The sequence below is a fragment of the Neoarthrinium moseri genome (genome assembly GCF_022829205.1).
Source record: "Neoarthrinium moseri strain CBS 164.80 chromosome Unknown scaffold5_Wmoseri_CBS_16480, whole genome shotgun sequence".
NCBI lineage: Eukaryota > Fungi > Ascomycota > Sordariomycetes > Amphisphaeriales > Apiosporaceae > Neoarthrinium > Neoarthrinium moseri.
Window position 1 is genome coordinate 535,164 of NW_026055119.1, and position 14,989 is coordinate 550,152.

The 14,989-nt window shown below is 55.0% G+C and overlaps 4 protein-coding genes across 4 annotated transcripts; 2 read left to right on the forward strand and 2 right to left on the reverse strand.

The window, feature by feature from the left end:
- Positions 1 to 247: 247 nt before the first annotated feature.
- Positions 248 to 3,408, reverse strand: JN550_002340 (uncharacterized protein; the record flags this gene model as incomplete). Its single annotated transcript, XM_049313625.1, has 4 exons — positions 248 to 382; positions 675 to 746; positions 1,235 to 3,303; positions 3,369 to 3,408. The coding sequence occupies 4 exons, from the start codon at positions 3,406 to 3,408 to the stop codon at positions 248 to 250; spliced, it is 2,316 nt and encodes a 771-aa protein (XP_049175631.1).
- Positions 3,409 to 3,770: 362 nt separating this feature from the next.
- On the forward strand, positions 3,771 to 4,589 carry JN550_002341 (uncharacterized protein; the record flags this gene model as incomplete). The annotated part of the gene is made up of 1 exon (XM_049313626.1): positions 3,771 to 4,589. One exon carries the CDS (start codon positions 3,771 to 3,773, stop codon positions 4,587 to 4,589), a length of 819 nt encoding a protein of 272 aa, XP_049175632.1.
- Positions 4,590 to 4,853: 264 nt separating this feature from the next.
- On the reverse strand, positions 4,854 to 6,304 carry JN550_002342 (uncharacterized protein; the record flags this gene model as incomplete). The annotated part of the gene is made up of 2 exons (XM_049313627.1): positions 4,854 to 4,973; positions 5,030 to 6,304. 2 exons carry the CDS (start codon positions 6,302 to 6,304, stop codon positions 4,854 to 4,856), a joined length of 1,395 nt encoding a protein of 464 aa, XP_049175633.1.
- Positions 6,305 to 11,188: 4,884 nt separating this feature from the next.
- JN550_002343 (uncharacterized protein) lies at positions 11,189 to 13,654 on the forward strand (the record flags this gene model as incomplete). The annotated part of the gene is made up of 1 exon (XM_049313628.1): positions 11,189 to 13,654. One exon carries the CDS (start codon positions 11,189 to 11,191, stop codon positions 13,652 to 13,654), a length of 2,466 nt encoding a protein of 821 aa, XP_049175634.1.
- Positions 13,655 to 14,989: the final 1,335 nt, after the last annotated feature.

Sequence of the window (14,989 nt, forward strand, 5' to 3'; positions counted from 1 at the left end):
AGCCGCTCTGTACCACTCGATGCAACACACTAGAGGCGTGAGGCCTTGTCCGCGTATGGCTCCAGTCACTGGCGGGCTCCCGCATCTAGCTGCCCTGAGACCGACGTCGAAATAAGGTGTGGCTTACCGACTATACAGCGTGAACGGGGCGGCATTAGCTCGACCTGAGCCAAGCAGTCCGAACTCCGAAGCGTGTCAGTCCGGATTGCGGATCCCATCAGACCATGATGTTACACATGCAAGGTTGTCAGCACGGACTGATTCGCTGCCCGTCCTGCTGTGCCGCCTCCCTGACTGCTGCCTGATAGATTGTTCGAGCCTGAGGCTCTCTTTCCTCACGCTTTTGCCGCTTGGTGGTCTCATTGATGGCCAAATGAGATTGCTGGGGGAACAATGTTTTAGCTAAATCACCAGCATAATAACAATGCCGATGATTTCTGACTTGTGTTGCGAGCAGCTCATCTCCATCGTTACAATACCAGCAGTCATGATGGCTAGCATCGTCCCCCAAGTGGTGTCACGATGTACCATACGTTGAGCGCGATACAAAACTCAGCGCATAGAGGGTTCGGTATTTCGACGTATCCGTGATACTTTGAAATGACATCAAGATATCGTGCAGCGGAACGCTGCGCTGTGTTTGTCGTTCCCATAGATCCTATATATGAACTAACATTGGGGCGAAAGCACACGCAAGGCTTCCCGTTGACACCAGCATAACAGGAGTATTTGGTCTCATCAACCTCCTGAAGGCAGAGTTCAATGAGTTCAGTTACTGTTTCACTAAATGGATGCTCAGAAATGAGAGACCAAGGCCGAAAAACATAGCTTGAACCCAAGGCACCGGACAAGTACATACAATGTCTCTCCCTGTACACCCTTTCACACCAGCAATATCATTGTACTCTTCTACGGTGATACTCCAGTACAAGAATACTCAGGGAGCGTGATAACTGTGTCTCTAGTGCTTTGGCATTATCACTATTGGTTCTAATCATGTATCCTTGACAAGCCGAGCCGATTCGGCATTGGCATCGTCATCTTCGTCGCTCTCCTCTTCCTCTTCATCCCCGTCATCGTCATCCGTCTCTTCCTCTTCTTCCTCGTCGTCATCCTCGTCTTCCTCTTCCTCTTCCCCAGACTCTTCCTCCTCGGAGCCTTCCTCTTCCTCTGTCTCTGCTACATCCTCCGCCAGCCAATCGTCCAGCGTCTTCGCACCCGTCCCTTCGCTTACCCCATTACTCCTGTTGGGCATCGCTTTGGAGACCTCGTCAAGTTGCTGTGAGGCGGGGAGGATGCGCTTCTCCGCGCCGTACTCGTTCCTAACACCCTCTTCCAACCGTAGTGCTGGGTCGGGCTCCATGCCCTCCGGAACCCAGTCGGGCAAAGGTTCGTAACCGCGCAGGCCGTGCACTCCGCTACCGCCGGCAAGCACGAGAGCCGACGAACCAAGCATGAATCCCTTCCGTGTTTCGGACGGACTAGGCGCCTGTGGTGCCGGCTTGGGGGCGAGGAGCATCAGCGTCGCCAGCTGCGGCACGCCAAGGAGCGCTTTATAGAGACGGGCGCGATCACGGAGATCGTACGATGTATCGTAGCGGACTAATAAAAGAACATAGTTCCATAGACGTGCTATCGGGTGGTCTTCCGAGGGCAGAGGTGGCTGTTCACCATTTTCGGTTTTATTGGCTTCAGCCTCTCGGTTGATGTGATGCAAGTAGACCTTGGCAGCAAGCAACACGATTTGTCGCTTGGCGACCTCCGATTCCTCAGCAAATTCCTTGAGAAGAATACGCATGACATCTGCAGCGATGTTGTCTTCGCCGTTGATGCCAGCAAACTCGCCCACTAGCCATATGATGGTCGCGCGAGCATGCGGATCTGTGGCCGAGTCCAAGTTCTTGGCTAAGCGTACGACAGTGCCGACATGTGCCTGTGGGTCTTGTTGGATAAGGTGGCGTATCACAGTCAGAGACTCTGCTGCGAGTGTCCCGTCTAGACTTGTGATCTGTCCAAGGAGCAAGCGCATGCACCGCGATGCCGTGGAGGGGTCTGTCTGCGCGCATCTCCCAATAGCCCGAACAGCCTCCCGCACCAATGCCTTATTTGTGCCCCGTGAGAAGTGTTCAAGCTCGCTCAAGATCAGGCTTTTCGTGTGGATTGGACTGTGGGGGAAGATGAGAGCAAGCACTTCTAGCTTGAGCTCCCATACTGGTGCAGTATCGGTCGCGCGAACCAGAAAGTGTGATGCATACTTGACGAAGTGGTCTGGTTGAACAAGGCACACAGACACGATGTTGTAGAGTGCGATTTGTTGGATGTCCTGGGCGGATCGGAGCAAGGCGACCAAAGGACCAACGGCAAGCTTGACATAGTCCGGTGTGCCAATGGAAGCGTAGCAACGGGCCACTGCTATTACGACCCCTGAATTGCGGCTTTGCAGCAGTGGCTTGATGGCGTTAAGAAGTAAAACTAGATCTTGATCCAGAACAACCAGCTTATCTCCTTCGTCAGGACCTTCCGAGACTTTCTCGCCATAGAAATCCTGCAGGTTAGCCGACTTGTCTTCAGGCTTGACAGTCCGAGTCCGCCGGGGAAAGCACTTGCGGGCATAGACTGTCATTAGCCTCAGCATCGCAAGCTGGCTCCATTCGTCCATGTCGACAATCTTCTTGACCAGCGCTCTATAGTGCTTGTGTATCAGATCGAGACGGTCTGGGCATATCTCCAAGAAGGCAGCAACCGCGGCACCGGCGACAAAGTACTGCTTGTCACCGAGCAGGGTCGACAAGTATTCCAGCAGCTGGGGAAGGGTACTCGGCTCAAGGCCGTAGCACTTGGGGATGGCGAGGGCGGCGGCTTTTCGCACGTGGGGAGACATGTCGCCGGCGCCCTTCTTGATGGCCAGCGAGACGATCTGGCTGATGACGGGGACGCGGATGCCGGACATGGTACGCAGGGCGAGGGCGCGGACCTGGGGGTTGGCGTCGGACAGCGACTTCTGGATGGTGTTGATGGACAGCAGGGCCAGATCGGGCTCCTGCTCGGCATGGTGGATGAGGTAGATGTAGACCAGTTTCTTGATCTCGAGGTTGGGCGAGGCCACGTTCTTGACGACGGACGAGAAGAAGGGCAGTGTGCGCTGCTGGCGGTACATCATGGCGATGACGCGGCGCAGGCCGTCGAGCACCTCGCGCTCATTGCGGCTGTCGAGTAGCTTCTTGAGCTGGGCGGTCGGGAGCGACTTGGTCGTGGTGCGCGTACTGCGAGCTGCCTGGGCTGCATCGAGGGTGAGTTCTCGGGCTGGGGGTTTCTGGGTGTTAGCTGTCCTGTTCCGTCGTGTCGCTCTTCGAGAGCGTGGGGCATACCGTTCTCCAGCAAGCTGGATATCCGCGATATCGACTCCATACTGTCTGCTAGCGGTCGGCGCCGCACCGCAGAGTTGCTGTCGTGTGCCGGGTGCTTGGGGTTTAAGAGAGTGACGTCGGTGAGGCTGCTCAGGGCATCCCAAGCTTTGGCGGGGCACCGCTCAAGCACCACCTCCAGCTAGCACGCACCACAACATAGCGGGGCGGGCCCGAAGCTGGGGGTTCTCATTCTACACGACAGCCCAGTACAGTAACCATCTGAAGTCTCATGAACACAATACACAAGATCGCGCTGTGTTGGGCCTGAGCTCTCCGTCCAGGAGACAGGTAAGTAATATCTCAAAATACTCTCTCATATTGAATACGGGCTCTAAAAGCATTGTGAAGTCACAATAGGGCATCATGCCTCTCACCCCGTTGGTGCTCTCCCCGGCACTTCCGTCCGAGTTACTCACATATATTCTGGACCATCACGTGTACCCTACTACTCTCATCGTCTGCTTTCCGCGGACAGATTTCCTAGACGCTCTTGCCAGGGGAATCGAACATCAAACTGGTATTCATGAACATCAACCACCCCTAGCAGCCGGGTCCAGTGGCCAACCTCTAGACGATGTGCCGCCAGAGGGGCTTCCACCACCACAACAAACTCACGCTCCCAACCATCAACTCCTCTCCTCACCCCTATATCAAGTTGCCATATCTAGGCACGTGCGCACAGTCTTCATACCCACCGTAACCCATCTACGGGCCTACCTGTCTGTCTTCTCACCGGATGCCTCCAAGATTCCCGCCCCGCCATCAGATTTTGCCCCTGTCGGCAGAAGACCGCCGCACCTGCTAGTCTACGGGGCGGTAGAGCTGCATCGGGACACGAGCGAGTGGAGCGCTCAGGGTCTGGGGAGCACTGCCGCGGCCCTGGTAGAGACGGGACATCGGCTTGGATGGCGCGTTGTGCTGGCTGAACCGCCGGGGCAGCTTGACGACAGTATGATGGCGGACGAGGACGAGCAGCGAGCTGGGGACGCCGATGCGTTTGCGCAGCTGCTGAAAGAGAACATGCCGATTCTAAGCGGCAGCGTGAGAAGATTGGGACTGGATGGTGAGCAGGGCGGCGGCTGGTCAGGGAGGACGGTAGAAGTTGGTAGAGTACTGAGTCGATGGTTTCGGTTTCAGAGAGGGGACTGGAACGACTATAGGGACGACAACTTTCCGAAGTGACATGCTGATCGCTTCAGCGGGCATCAAATCGCATCAAGAACTCCTTTAAACCCCCATGAAGAAGCAAGTGTAAAGCTTGCGGATGATCTTGGATGTTGGGATGGAGGCACTTTTCAATTCCAATTCCTAAGCCAGGCCATGGTTATATAAACCTTCCAGGTACCACCCAAGGTTTGACCAAGGTGTATTCCCCCAAAACGCCAGCCGTGGTATCTCGTCGTCAATCGTAATTCATACAGGAAATGCCAATGGAGGCGGGGTGTGTCAAGACGTAATGCCTTGGTCCATTTCTGTGATGTACAACTTGATGTGGGCCTCCATCTTAAGATACTCGTCCTGGGCGCTGCGGACCTCCCTCTCAATGTTTTCCTTGAGATCCAACATCTGAAGACTGGGTCAATACGGTGGTAATTACTTCTCGCATTCAGAGGGAAACGTACCTTCTTCTCGGTCTGCTCGATTCGGACGCGTCGCCTCTCGACCTCGGTGCCTTTTACTGCTCGTTCCTCCGTCAACTCCTTATGTCTTGCACGCAACTCCTCCATCTTTTCCTTGGCCTCCTGTGCCTTCTGACTACTCTGGTCTCTCAGCTTCTCTGTCCGCTCGTTCCATTTGGATAGCTGTCTCTCCAGAAGGTGCTGCTCGCGCTCAATCTGCCTGGCGTTGTTACCCCTATCAGTCAGGGTGTCCCTCTGCTTGGCATTTTTCTTGTTCTCGTCGTCCTCCTTGGACAACTCGTCGGCAATCTCGTCCAGCGTCTTGATGCACGAGGCGACATCGGCCGCCACGACTGTGAAGGAGTCGGTGGACGTCTGCAATGCTCGCGCCCTCCGCTCCAAGGATTCGATGTGCGCCTTGTCCGTGCTGAGCGAGTTATTTAGCTCGGATAAGCTTGTCTGCAGCGCCGTCGGGCTCTGGAGCGTGTATGGCCGCAGTTTTGCGCTCTCTTGCTTGAGGTGGAGCTTCTCGGCCGTCTTCTGTTCGAGCCTCTGGGCCAGCTCGCCTTTCCTCGTCTTGGCCTCCTCCAGTCTGGCGGCCACCTTCTCCTGGTTCCGTCTTAGATCCAGCAGGTTCTTCTTCAACTCCTCATTTCTTGCCGTCTTCTCCCTGACCTGGACCTCCATAGCCTTGCGGTTACGTTGCATTTCGTGGAGCCGTGCCTCCATGTCCTGGTTGTCTTGATACAAGGTCTCGATGCGCGCCTTGGTCTTCTCGGCTTGGTCGAAGTGCTTGTCGATAACAGACGTCTGGCTCTCGCGGAAGCGCACAAAGTTGATGAGGTAGCTGAAGATCTTGACGAGGCGTTCGCGCGTCGGCTTGTAGAGATCGGCGAAGCTGAAGTCGGTAATACCGCACTCGAGCAGCAGGCGCCGTAAGGAAACGTAGAAGCCCATCAGGTTCCGGGTATCCGGGGCGACGACGTCGGCAAAGTCGCCGCAGACGTCTTCGGCAGCTGCGCGCATGGCGGGCTCGATGGTCTCGCGTGTGGCGTTGAGGAGCAGCTCGGCAAACCACTCGAAGATCATCTGCACCTGCACGGGGTTGGGCTTCTGCAGGTCGGCAATGGTGTATGGGATGCCTATATCGGTGATGCATCCTACGATCTCCTTCTCCGGCAGCCGCATGAATGCATCGGCCTCCTCCTCCTTCTTGCGTGTCGTGCGCGACGAAGTCTGCGATGCCGGTATTATCGACATGCGCGGGTTGAACGACATGTTGGCGGGTCTGTCCAGGTAATGGCTGCGGTATTCGGGTATTCGTACACGTGGTCTTGTGTTTGGAAGCCAACAGAATAGTCCAAGGCTTGAACTTGCGCACCAAGATATCGCGGGCAATGGCAGTGGCTGTGATTCAGTCGCAGCGCGTCGCCGAGAAAGCGGCTTTAGCTAATCGGAAGATAAACAAGTGGTGGGCGTTATTGGGTTGTTGCTCTGACAACCATCTGGCAGCTGGCAGCTCACTGACGCCGTGCCTGTCTGAACTCGCTCCACTATTTTCGCGCACAGCCTGGCCAGCTGCCAGCCCCCAATACCAACCCAACCCAATTGTCTGCTCGAGACTTGATAAATCTACATTTGATATCTAGACAGATGTCGTCGATTGCTATGTGGTAAAGTCAGGTAGGTGGCATTAGTTTCGGCCGCACGGATAGTCCAAAGAGCGTCTCCGCTGTAGTCAAGCGGTCTACACAGAGCATCAGGCTTGGCTGGTAACTTTTCAAGTATTGTCGCGACCCCCTTGTAGGACTGGCCGCTAGGCAATACCATGGGTAGGTTGCGTAGGCCAGCAACGAGTAGAGTTTCAAGTGTTCTAGGGCTTCTTTTACAAGGCTCAAGCTCATGCCCTCTTACCTCTGCTAGATATGTCTGGGGCATAAGGTCTGGGTGGCGACCTCAACTACAATATGCATATCTTAGCGAGCTACCGCACAGTATCTGCTCGTCATATGATCTTCAATTCCGTTCTCCGTCGGGTCGGTCACACCAGCTAGGCCAGGGCCAAAGGGCCCTGTAGATAAGTAAGGTTAGAGCAAATGGGCTCGATACCAAAGCATGCGCATTCCAAGCTGTTAATCTCGAAGCAAGATCGAAGGCTTAACTGGGACTGCTATAGGCCAACCCGTGAAATTCGCCGCCGAAACAATGGAGCTGTTTGAAGTAATGATTGGCCGCCACTTCTGAGATAAGCACTGACAGGAACTACTTTTGAAACACAAAGCTCTGTGCAGCTGAGCATTAGCCGTCTTCTAACTTCTTCTTTTCCATGGCATCTCCCAAGGCCTAGCTGGGGGACAAGTCAAATTGCAAATGGGATTTCGCAACCTTTACTTGATTCTTAAGATTGCTATTTCCTGGCCTTAACTTTGACTGGCCAATCGCCGCTCAGACGTTTCCATTCCCATTACCGCCTTGGCCCCTCAGTATGGGATACTCCGGTCTAGATAGCCCTAATAGCACCACTCCACTTCAACTGTTTGATAATGAGATTACGCCTGTGGACTATAGCCAATCCTTCACTTTCACGAAGCTGACCAAGGAAGCCTGTCACTTACGCCACAAGACGGACAAGAGCCTGTCAAGCCCGTCTACATACCCTCCATTGCATATGCAGGTGCTTGGCCGTACTGGGAGACTTCTATGCTCGTGCACGGCATGTACTACGTGGCAGTTTGACAGGCACAACCAGCAGTTTGCCCAGCTGTAACTTGATGCCCACATTATATGCAGGTGCAGTATCAAAACGGGGCCCGGACGACGGGGTCTGGCCGCAGGTCCGTTTTCAGGGCTCGGGTCAACTACAAACCGACCGCCCGTAGTCACTCGCCTGGGTTCACAAGGGGTAGCAAGGAGCTACTACTCGTGTGTGGTGCTAGGTAATATTTGCTTCTGGCACTCTTGATAGTTTGTGGCTACCTTGGGCATGCATGTCCCGGGGCTATGCACAGCGGCGCGACAACGAAAACAAAAAAAGAGGCTGTCGCACCATCAACCTCCCAGTCTCTCAGTGTTATGACGGCATGTCGTCGCAACACAGCACAGGGGGCCGGTGGCTGCCCAGGCACAACCTCCGGGTCGCCGGCCTCTTGACACGCGAGACACACGCACATGCCTTATGCTCTCTCTGTAGGCACGGAGAGGGGACTCCCTCCTGCATCCAGGCGGAGGCACGGCTCGCTGCAGCGCGGGCGTGGCAGGTCACATATCCCATCTTCCGCCGTCTAGATCGATGTCGGCCTTGAGGCTCGTATTCCTCTTTAGTGGGAAAAAAACGTGGCACTGTCCCCTGCTTTACATATGTGTCGAATCCAAGACAGACACACAGTCACGACATTCCGCCGTTTCCCTCGGTACTGCGGGTCGGTAGATTCCTGTTCTCGCCTTCCCGCGGGTCCGTATAGCGAACCGGATTACGAGGGGACGCAACCACACGTACATAGTAGACCCAGATGGACGGGTGGCATTTCCAAGTTCTGGTTTGCTCGTTACGTCTCTGCCATGGCCTGGCCATGTTACCGCGCATGACGAGGTAACTCGACCCAAGCTGTGGCGCCACAGGTGGGCCGCTGTGGTCGTTCCGGGGCTAAACGTAACACGGGAACGATCACCGTTGCTTGGCGTACCAGAGACCCCTGCGTTTCCATGCCCATTGACGCACGCCCCTGTCGGCCGACGTTCTTCAGATGAGATGGGCCGCAACACGCACTGCGCAACCTTGGAGCCTGGAAACACCCGTAACGATGAACGAACTCAATCACAAGCGTCCCCCCGACGCGGTTGTAAATTTAAGCTTCCCGTGGGCTCGGATAGATGAAGTTTGCATAACGCACAAAGCCTGAATGTGGCCTATTGTGAGTGTGATTGAGAGGGTCCGGCCGTTCATGCCACAGCACCCAAGCACCCACTGTAGTCACTAGTTGGGAGTCGCGAAATGGGGCGGCTACATACCGCAAAATGCTGAACTGTCTGGTGACACTCACGCTCAAGCCCCCATCCGGCACTCGGTTTCTGTTCTCGGGGTCGCCCATCTTCATTGTTTTAGCGGATGATGACTGAACAAACTATTAAGGGACTCGAACGAAATAGTATTCCTCAGAGAGTGGGGGGTTTCTTTCCCCTTCGTTGGTGGCTAGTACGGACTCGTCAACCTTGTCATGGATGGCTATGCCGATGTCGTCGGTGGAAGGGGACGCTGATGACGGTATTCAGATCAGTCGGCTTGGACAGGTAAGCCGTAATGTGACCATGACCCCGGGCGCTGTCGACCCTGAATGTTCCCTCGCGGGTGGGAATGGATGCGACATACGTAGTTCGGACCAGGGCACGAGAGCGAAAAGAGCAGGGGGCACTTTGCTTGAAGCCCTTTTCAGGAACGGACGCCATGCCACTTCCCAGACCATCGGAAGCCTTACAGAGCGACCGGTAGCCGCGCATTCAAAAGCCTCTGATCAGAATTGAATTGAATTGAGACCACCTGCAGCCTCCAGCGGCTCGTCAAAGTTGGGTTGCATATGGCATATGTAGTTGAGAGACAACTAAGGCTACGGCTAGCTACTAGCACCATTGGCGGTCGATGGAGATCTCTAATAGTCTTGCCAGCTTGCGTGCGTCGACGGCCGACCTATGGCTTTCCGAACCGCAGTACCCTTATTATGTACGTGCCTTAGCAAGCTTAGGCAGGGTAGAGACGAGGGGCCCTCTCGTGTCCATTCATCGGTTGGTTCAATGTTCCCAGGTGCCCGCCTATGGACGTACTTGGTGACTCCTCCCTCCTGCATCCGCTCCAAGTACCAAGGCGTTCCTCTCTCGCCCGGGTACCTAAATAGGCGCTGCCCTCGTCGGGTGGTCACATCGCACATCTGACCTCACCTGACATCGCCTCGCTCCCTCGCTCTCCTTCTCCGCGTTTGTTCTGGGCCAGGCACAGGCAGATTGGCAGGCCGGCAAGATTTGGGGTGCAGAGTCGAAGGCGTGTCATCGCGGCGATTAACTGGAATCAGCTAGGCGGGCTGCTGATCAGCGCCTCCCCCAGCCTGGTACCAAGCGACCCAGGACCCGTCGCAGGCTTTTGAGCAAGCCCCTACACACCTCAGTAGGCCCTAGACAGAGACTAGGGGGCCCCCAGGCGTGCCAGGCCCCACCCGGCGCGACCCAGACGCCAGAACCACAGTCTATCCGCACATCTTATCCCTCCTGGGAACGAGAACACGGCCCAGGAAACGGCTTCAAGCCCTTTGGAGGGAGTCCGACGATCCAGCAGCTGGCATCTGTGGCGCCGCCTTGGTTGAGAAAGCCGTGCTGCCCATTTATTAACGCTGGCATTCCCTGCCCGCCTTGTCCGGCCGCCCGCTGCCACAGGAAGCTCCCCATCCACGAACGGACGGGCGATCGACACACTCCTCGCCTCTCAACTACCCCCGCGCGCCTCTTCTCAAGTTTGATGGTCAAGAGGACGCAATCGAATCTCACCAGCCCCAACTTCGACTTTGGATTCTCATCTAACAAAGCGGACCCGGCTCATTTGCATTGCGCTGGACTGGATCTCGCATGAACAACCAAATATAGCCGCGCTGCCGAACAGGAATCCTGGCCGTGGCTGAGCTCTCACGTATTCAAGCAGCACCAGCATTCGCAACATCTTCGTTCAGCCTTGCAAGGATCACCACCGTATTTCTCTCCATTTGGGCCAGTTGACTTGGCTCATTGTCCCTCCTTGAACTATCAACCATCAGTCTTATACCGCCAACGCGCCATCACGACGGCTGTCCCACCAAGACTGTAGCACAGCAACAGTTTCCCACAAGCAACATTGACGTCAACGCCTAGAATCGAGACTTTTCCTGCCTGGACCGCATCACTTTGTCGCCCTTCAATCATTGACCGTCGGTAGCGATCCACGAATCTCCTCAGGGCTTCCCGCAAGGCACTTACACACGAATTCACACCGGATGAACACTGTCAATCTGCGCTCATGGAGCTAATCACTGAAACTTTACCGCCATCCATTCGAGATAACAGCCATCAACCCTGCGGGAAGACGTCAGATTGCTAGACTGCACCCGCCTACTTGGCGCAGCCTAGACAGCACACCAGCCGCCAAACATGGCCTTGTGGCCCTTCAGGCGGAAAGCGTCGCAACGACGCTCGTCCACCGGGCGAGGGCGACTTGCTGGGGACCATGCAGCACCGCCGCCGCGCTCCATGACCGAGCCCCCGATGGCTACGACCGACACACCGGGCGGGACTGCGGGGTCATCCCCGGGTCCCGACCGCACCAAGAGCAAGAGGCAACGCAACTCGCCTGGTAACAAGAAAATCCAGCGTCGCAACCGGACATACAGCTTCTCACCGGGTCGTCGAGACTCGATACGTGTCGCCCGGGCTAGGGAGGAATCGGTCCCACCTTTGCCCGCAGGGCCCATCCCGGTGGCCGCCATGTATGATTCGGATTACGGGGGAAAGGGTCCCTCCGGCGTCACTCATGAAGCTGACCTTAGAAATCGGGTGCCCACCCTACACCACAGCACCTCGCAAAACAAGAGGCGGGCCCAACCTTTACCCAGGAAGAAGTCCAGCAAACGACGCAAAGAGGATCATGATCGCGAGGCCGAGATCAAGGCTATGAGCCATTCTCATCCTGTGCCAACTCGTCCTGCTACCGAGACCTGGATTGCCGGGAGGCCACTCAAGCGGGAAAGCAAGAGGACGGCTGGTGGCCACACCAAAGACTGGCATAGACCAGACTCTGACATTTCCTTGCCGGAATCGATACACTCGAGCATGTCTTCGGATTCCGAGCATGTGTCGTTCCGCGTGTCTGCCCTCGATGTGCTCGCGCCCCGACCGACGATACGATATGCTTCGAGCCCGGTCTACGGAGTTTCGAACAACTCGGAACCCGTGAGGACACTATCGCAGAAGAGAAAGCTATCAGAGAGAGGCCCGATTCCCGAGGCAACCTTGAAGGCGCACAAGAGAGTAGATGATCTAGCCGACGATTTAGACGCATCCGACCTTCGAGAATTGATGGAACGAGATAAACGCAGAAGAGAACGAAAGAGAGAAAAGGAGCAACAAAGAGTTGAGAGGCGTCTAGCAAGAAGAGCAGAAAGGCAGCGAGTCGAAGAAGCTGAAGCCAAGCGCAATGGAACACCGCCACCGCAGAATCTAGAAAGAGGCGTTCTAGGACGAGAATCTCCACCGGCCGGACAAGACACGACATCTGCGGTTGTTACCTCGTCACGGCGTAGACAGTCAGCCGAATCACTAAGCAAACAGACAGAGCCAGCTGCTGCGGCCAGCGAAGCGAAGCGTGCGCCATCACCATTGGACCAGTTCCATCGTGTAGACAGTATCACACAGACACCTACAGAGTTTATCGAAGCTGCGCAACCAGAACAACCACCTCGACCGGAAGAGCTCGAACCGAGAACGTCACGGTCGCCGAGTCCCAGGTTAATCAACTTCATTCGGTCTAAGAAACGCCGATCGAAGTCGCCTCCCCAGACAGATCTGGAGAAGACTGATGACAAGCCGTCGGCGCCAGCGTCGACACGAGTGGTCTCCAAGTCAGAATCCGAATCAGCTGGGAGACCATCTGACAGCAGTTCCTCAGGGAAAGCTTGGATGTCCATCTTCAAATGGGCTCGGACTGGGAAGAACAGACGGAGCTCCGGCCCATCGTCGTTCTCGAATACTTCTCGAGACTCGATGCTGGCCAGCCAGCCACCAAATCAGACGCCCAACTATCTGCCCATCCAGAGGTCTAACTCCAAGGTGCCCAAGAGGACGATGTCTCGTTTCCGGGAGGATCTGCCTGAGCTCCCTCTCTCGCCGCCGGACTCACGTGTAGCCTCCCCTGAAGCTGACTTCAGACCTGCGGAGCCATTACCCGTCATTGCCGATGACGTCGTCATGCGATACGATACCCCCACCTCCGGCCACCGTGCAACCCCCAGTTCGATGCACCGCGATGAGATGCAAACCTCGCCGGCACCTCAGTCCATGTCTCTGGCATCGATTGACTCGGAGGGCTCATGGCTGTCTGGTCGTGCAGCTGGCAAGCGGGCGTCGTCTGGAATGCGCGGTTCCCTGACCAACTATCCCTTGCGCTCTGTGTCTGGAGACTCCGAGGACCATGACGACGACGCCGTGCAAGATGACGACTTCTTGAACATCGTTGACGATAAGAAGCTGCACCGCAAGTCAACTGGCGAGGCACGCCCGAGCAGTGATGAAGAGGAGCAAGAGGACGAACAGTCCCCGAAGTGGGGCAATCTCACTCGTACCCCAACGTTTACACACCGCCGAGAGACAATGAGAAGTCGTGAGGGTCTTTTATTACAAACATATGACGATGATGACAAGGAGATTGGCATCGACAAGGACAGTGAGGACGGAACCTCTTTCGGGGGCGAATCACCCACTGTTCCTCAGCGAGCTACCAGTGTCAACTTTGGCAAGGGGCACATCCGCAATTTTAGTGCAGGAAGTGCCAAGCTATTGGAACTTTCTCCACGAGCATCTACCGACAAGCGCAGGAGTGTCCACGAGCCAGTCACTCAATAAAGTGACACTGAGTGAGAACTCTCATATCTTGACTGACGATTCAATAGGGATAACGATGATCGGAACTTGAAGACACGGGCACGTTCACTCAATATTTCCTATCCTCGTGGATGCCAACGAGATCTGCTTCCAGACTCCGCACACTCTTTCACATTTCCTTACTGTGGCCAAACCGACCCTATTCGCTCATTTGAATCTTTTCCTTTTGACTTACATAAAAAAACACCAAAAACACCAGAAAACGGAAAATTACGTGTCTTCTCGATCTATCATCGTTATACCTATTCGTCCTCGGTCAGATATATTTGCCCCTCCGGCCGCTTATGCGGCATTGTCGCCCCCCCCCTCCTCTATTTGTACTCTATGTAATGGTACTACCTATATTACGAACCCAGTGCGCTTGAAGCGCTTGGGTACATTGGCTCACACGGCTGTGCGCTTGACACAGCCTCCTGCCTGCTTTTTTACGATCTTATACCCTTCGCCTGCATCAGCCAGGCTTTCAATTCGACTCCACGCATGCACTCATTCGGCCTTGATACAAATACACTTTGGCGGAAACTTTACATTCATGGACGAGGCGAAGTAACAGAACGGAGACTAAGAGTCTCCGCTTTTGAAACTCTCCTCTTCACCACTCTCGCTACTACTCGCAAGCCCAGCGATCTCTTGGCAGACCAAGGGTCGAAGAGGCCACTCTGGGCGCAGGTCCCCATGTACTATTGAGATTTACAAGGGGTCTCACCTCAAAAAGGGAACAGGGGCCGGAAAATGTGGGAAAGGAATCTTTGTATTACGGTCAGCGTTGTTCTTCCGCAAACGACGCTTTCACATAGAAAAGGATATTGGGTTCACAGTCTGGGAGAGCGTAGCACGTTTTCTGTTGTTTTTGGGACACATATACCCTTTGTTGTAGTGGCAGCGGTGTCTTGCGATTGATTTACCGGCCACACCCCCTGTTATGTCGCGAGTGCCTCCTTCTTGGGAGTTGTGATACCCCTGAGATATGAAGTTCCCGCGTTGATGGGTTGAACATGCAACTCCATGTATGAGAATGAGAAAAAGATGCATCAAGACAAACATTGTTCATATCATGACCAGTAACTCCATCCAAAGGACATGCCATGACTCGACTTGGCTTCTAGCACACCGGCGAGTTGAGCTAGAAGCTGGCTAATGCGAGATTCCCGCGGCCCTAGATTAAATCACGATGTGGCTGTGTGTAGTACTGCAGGGTAGTTCCTTCTAGAAACTCTTGCGGTAGTTTGGTAACGTATGTTACGAGTATCGCTAGTGTTGAATTGTGAATATACATGTTGTATCTAACTATCCCTA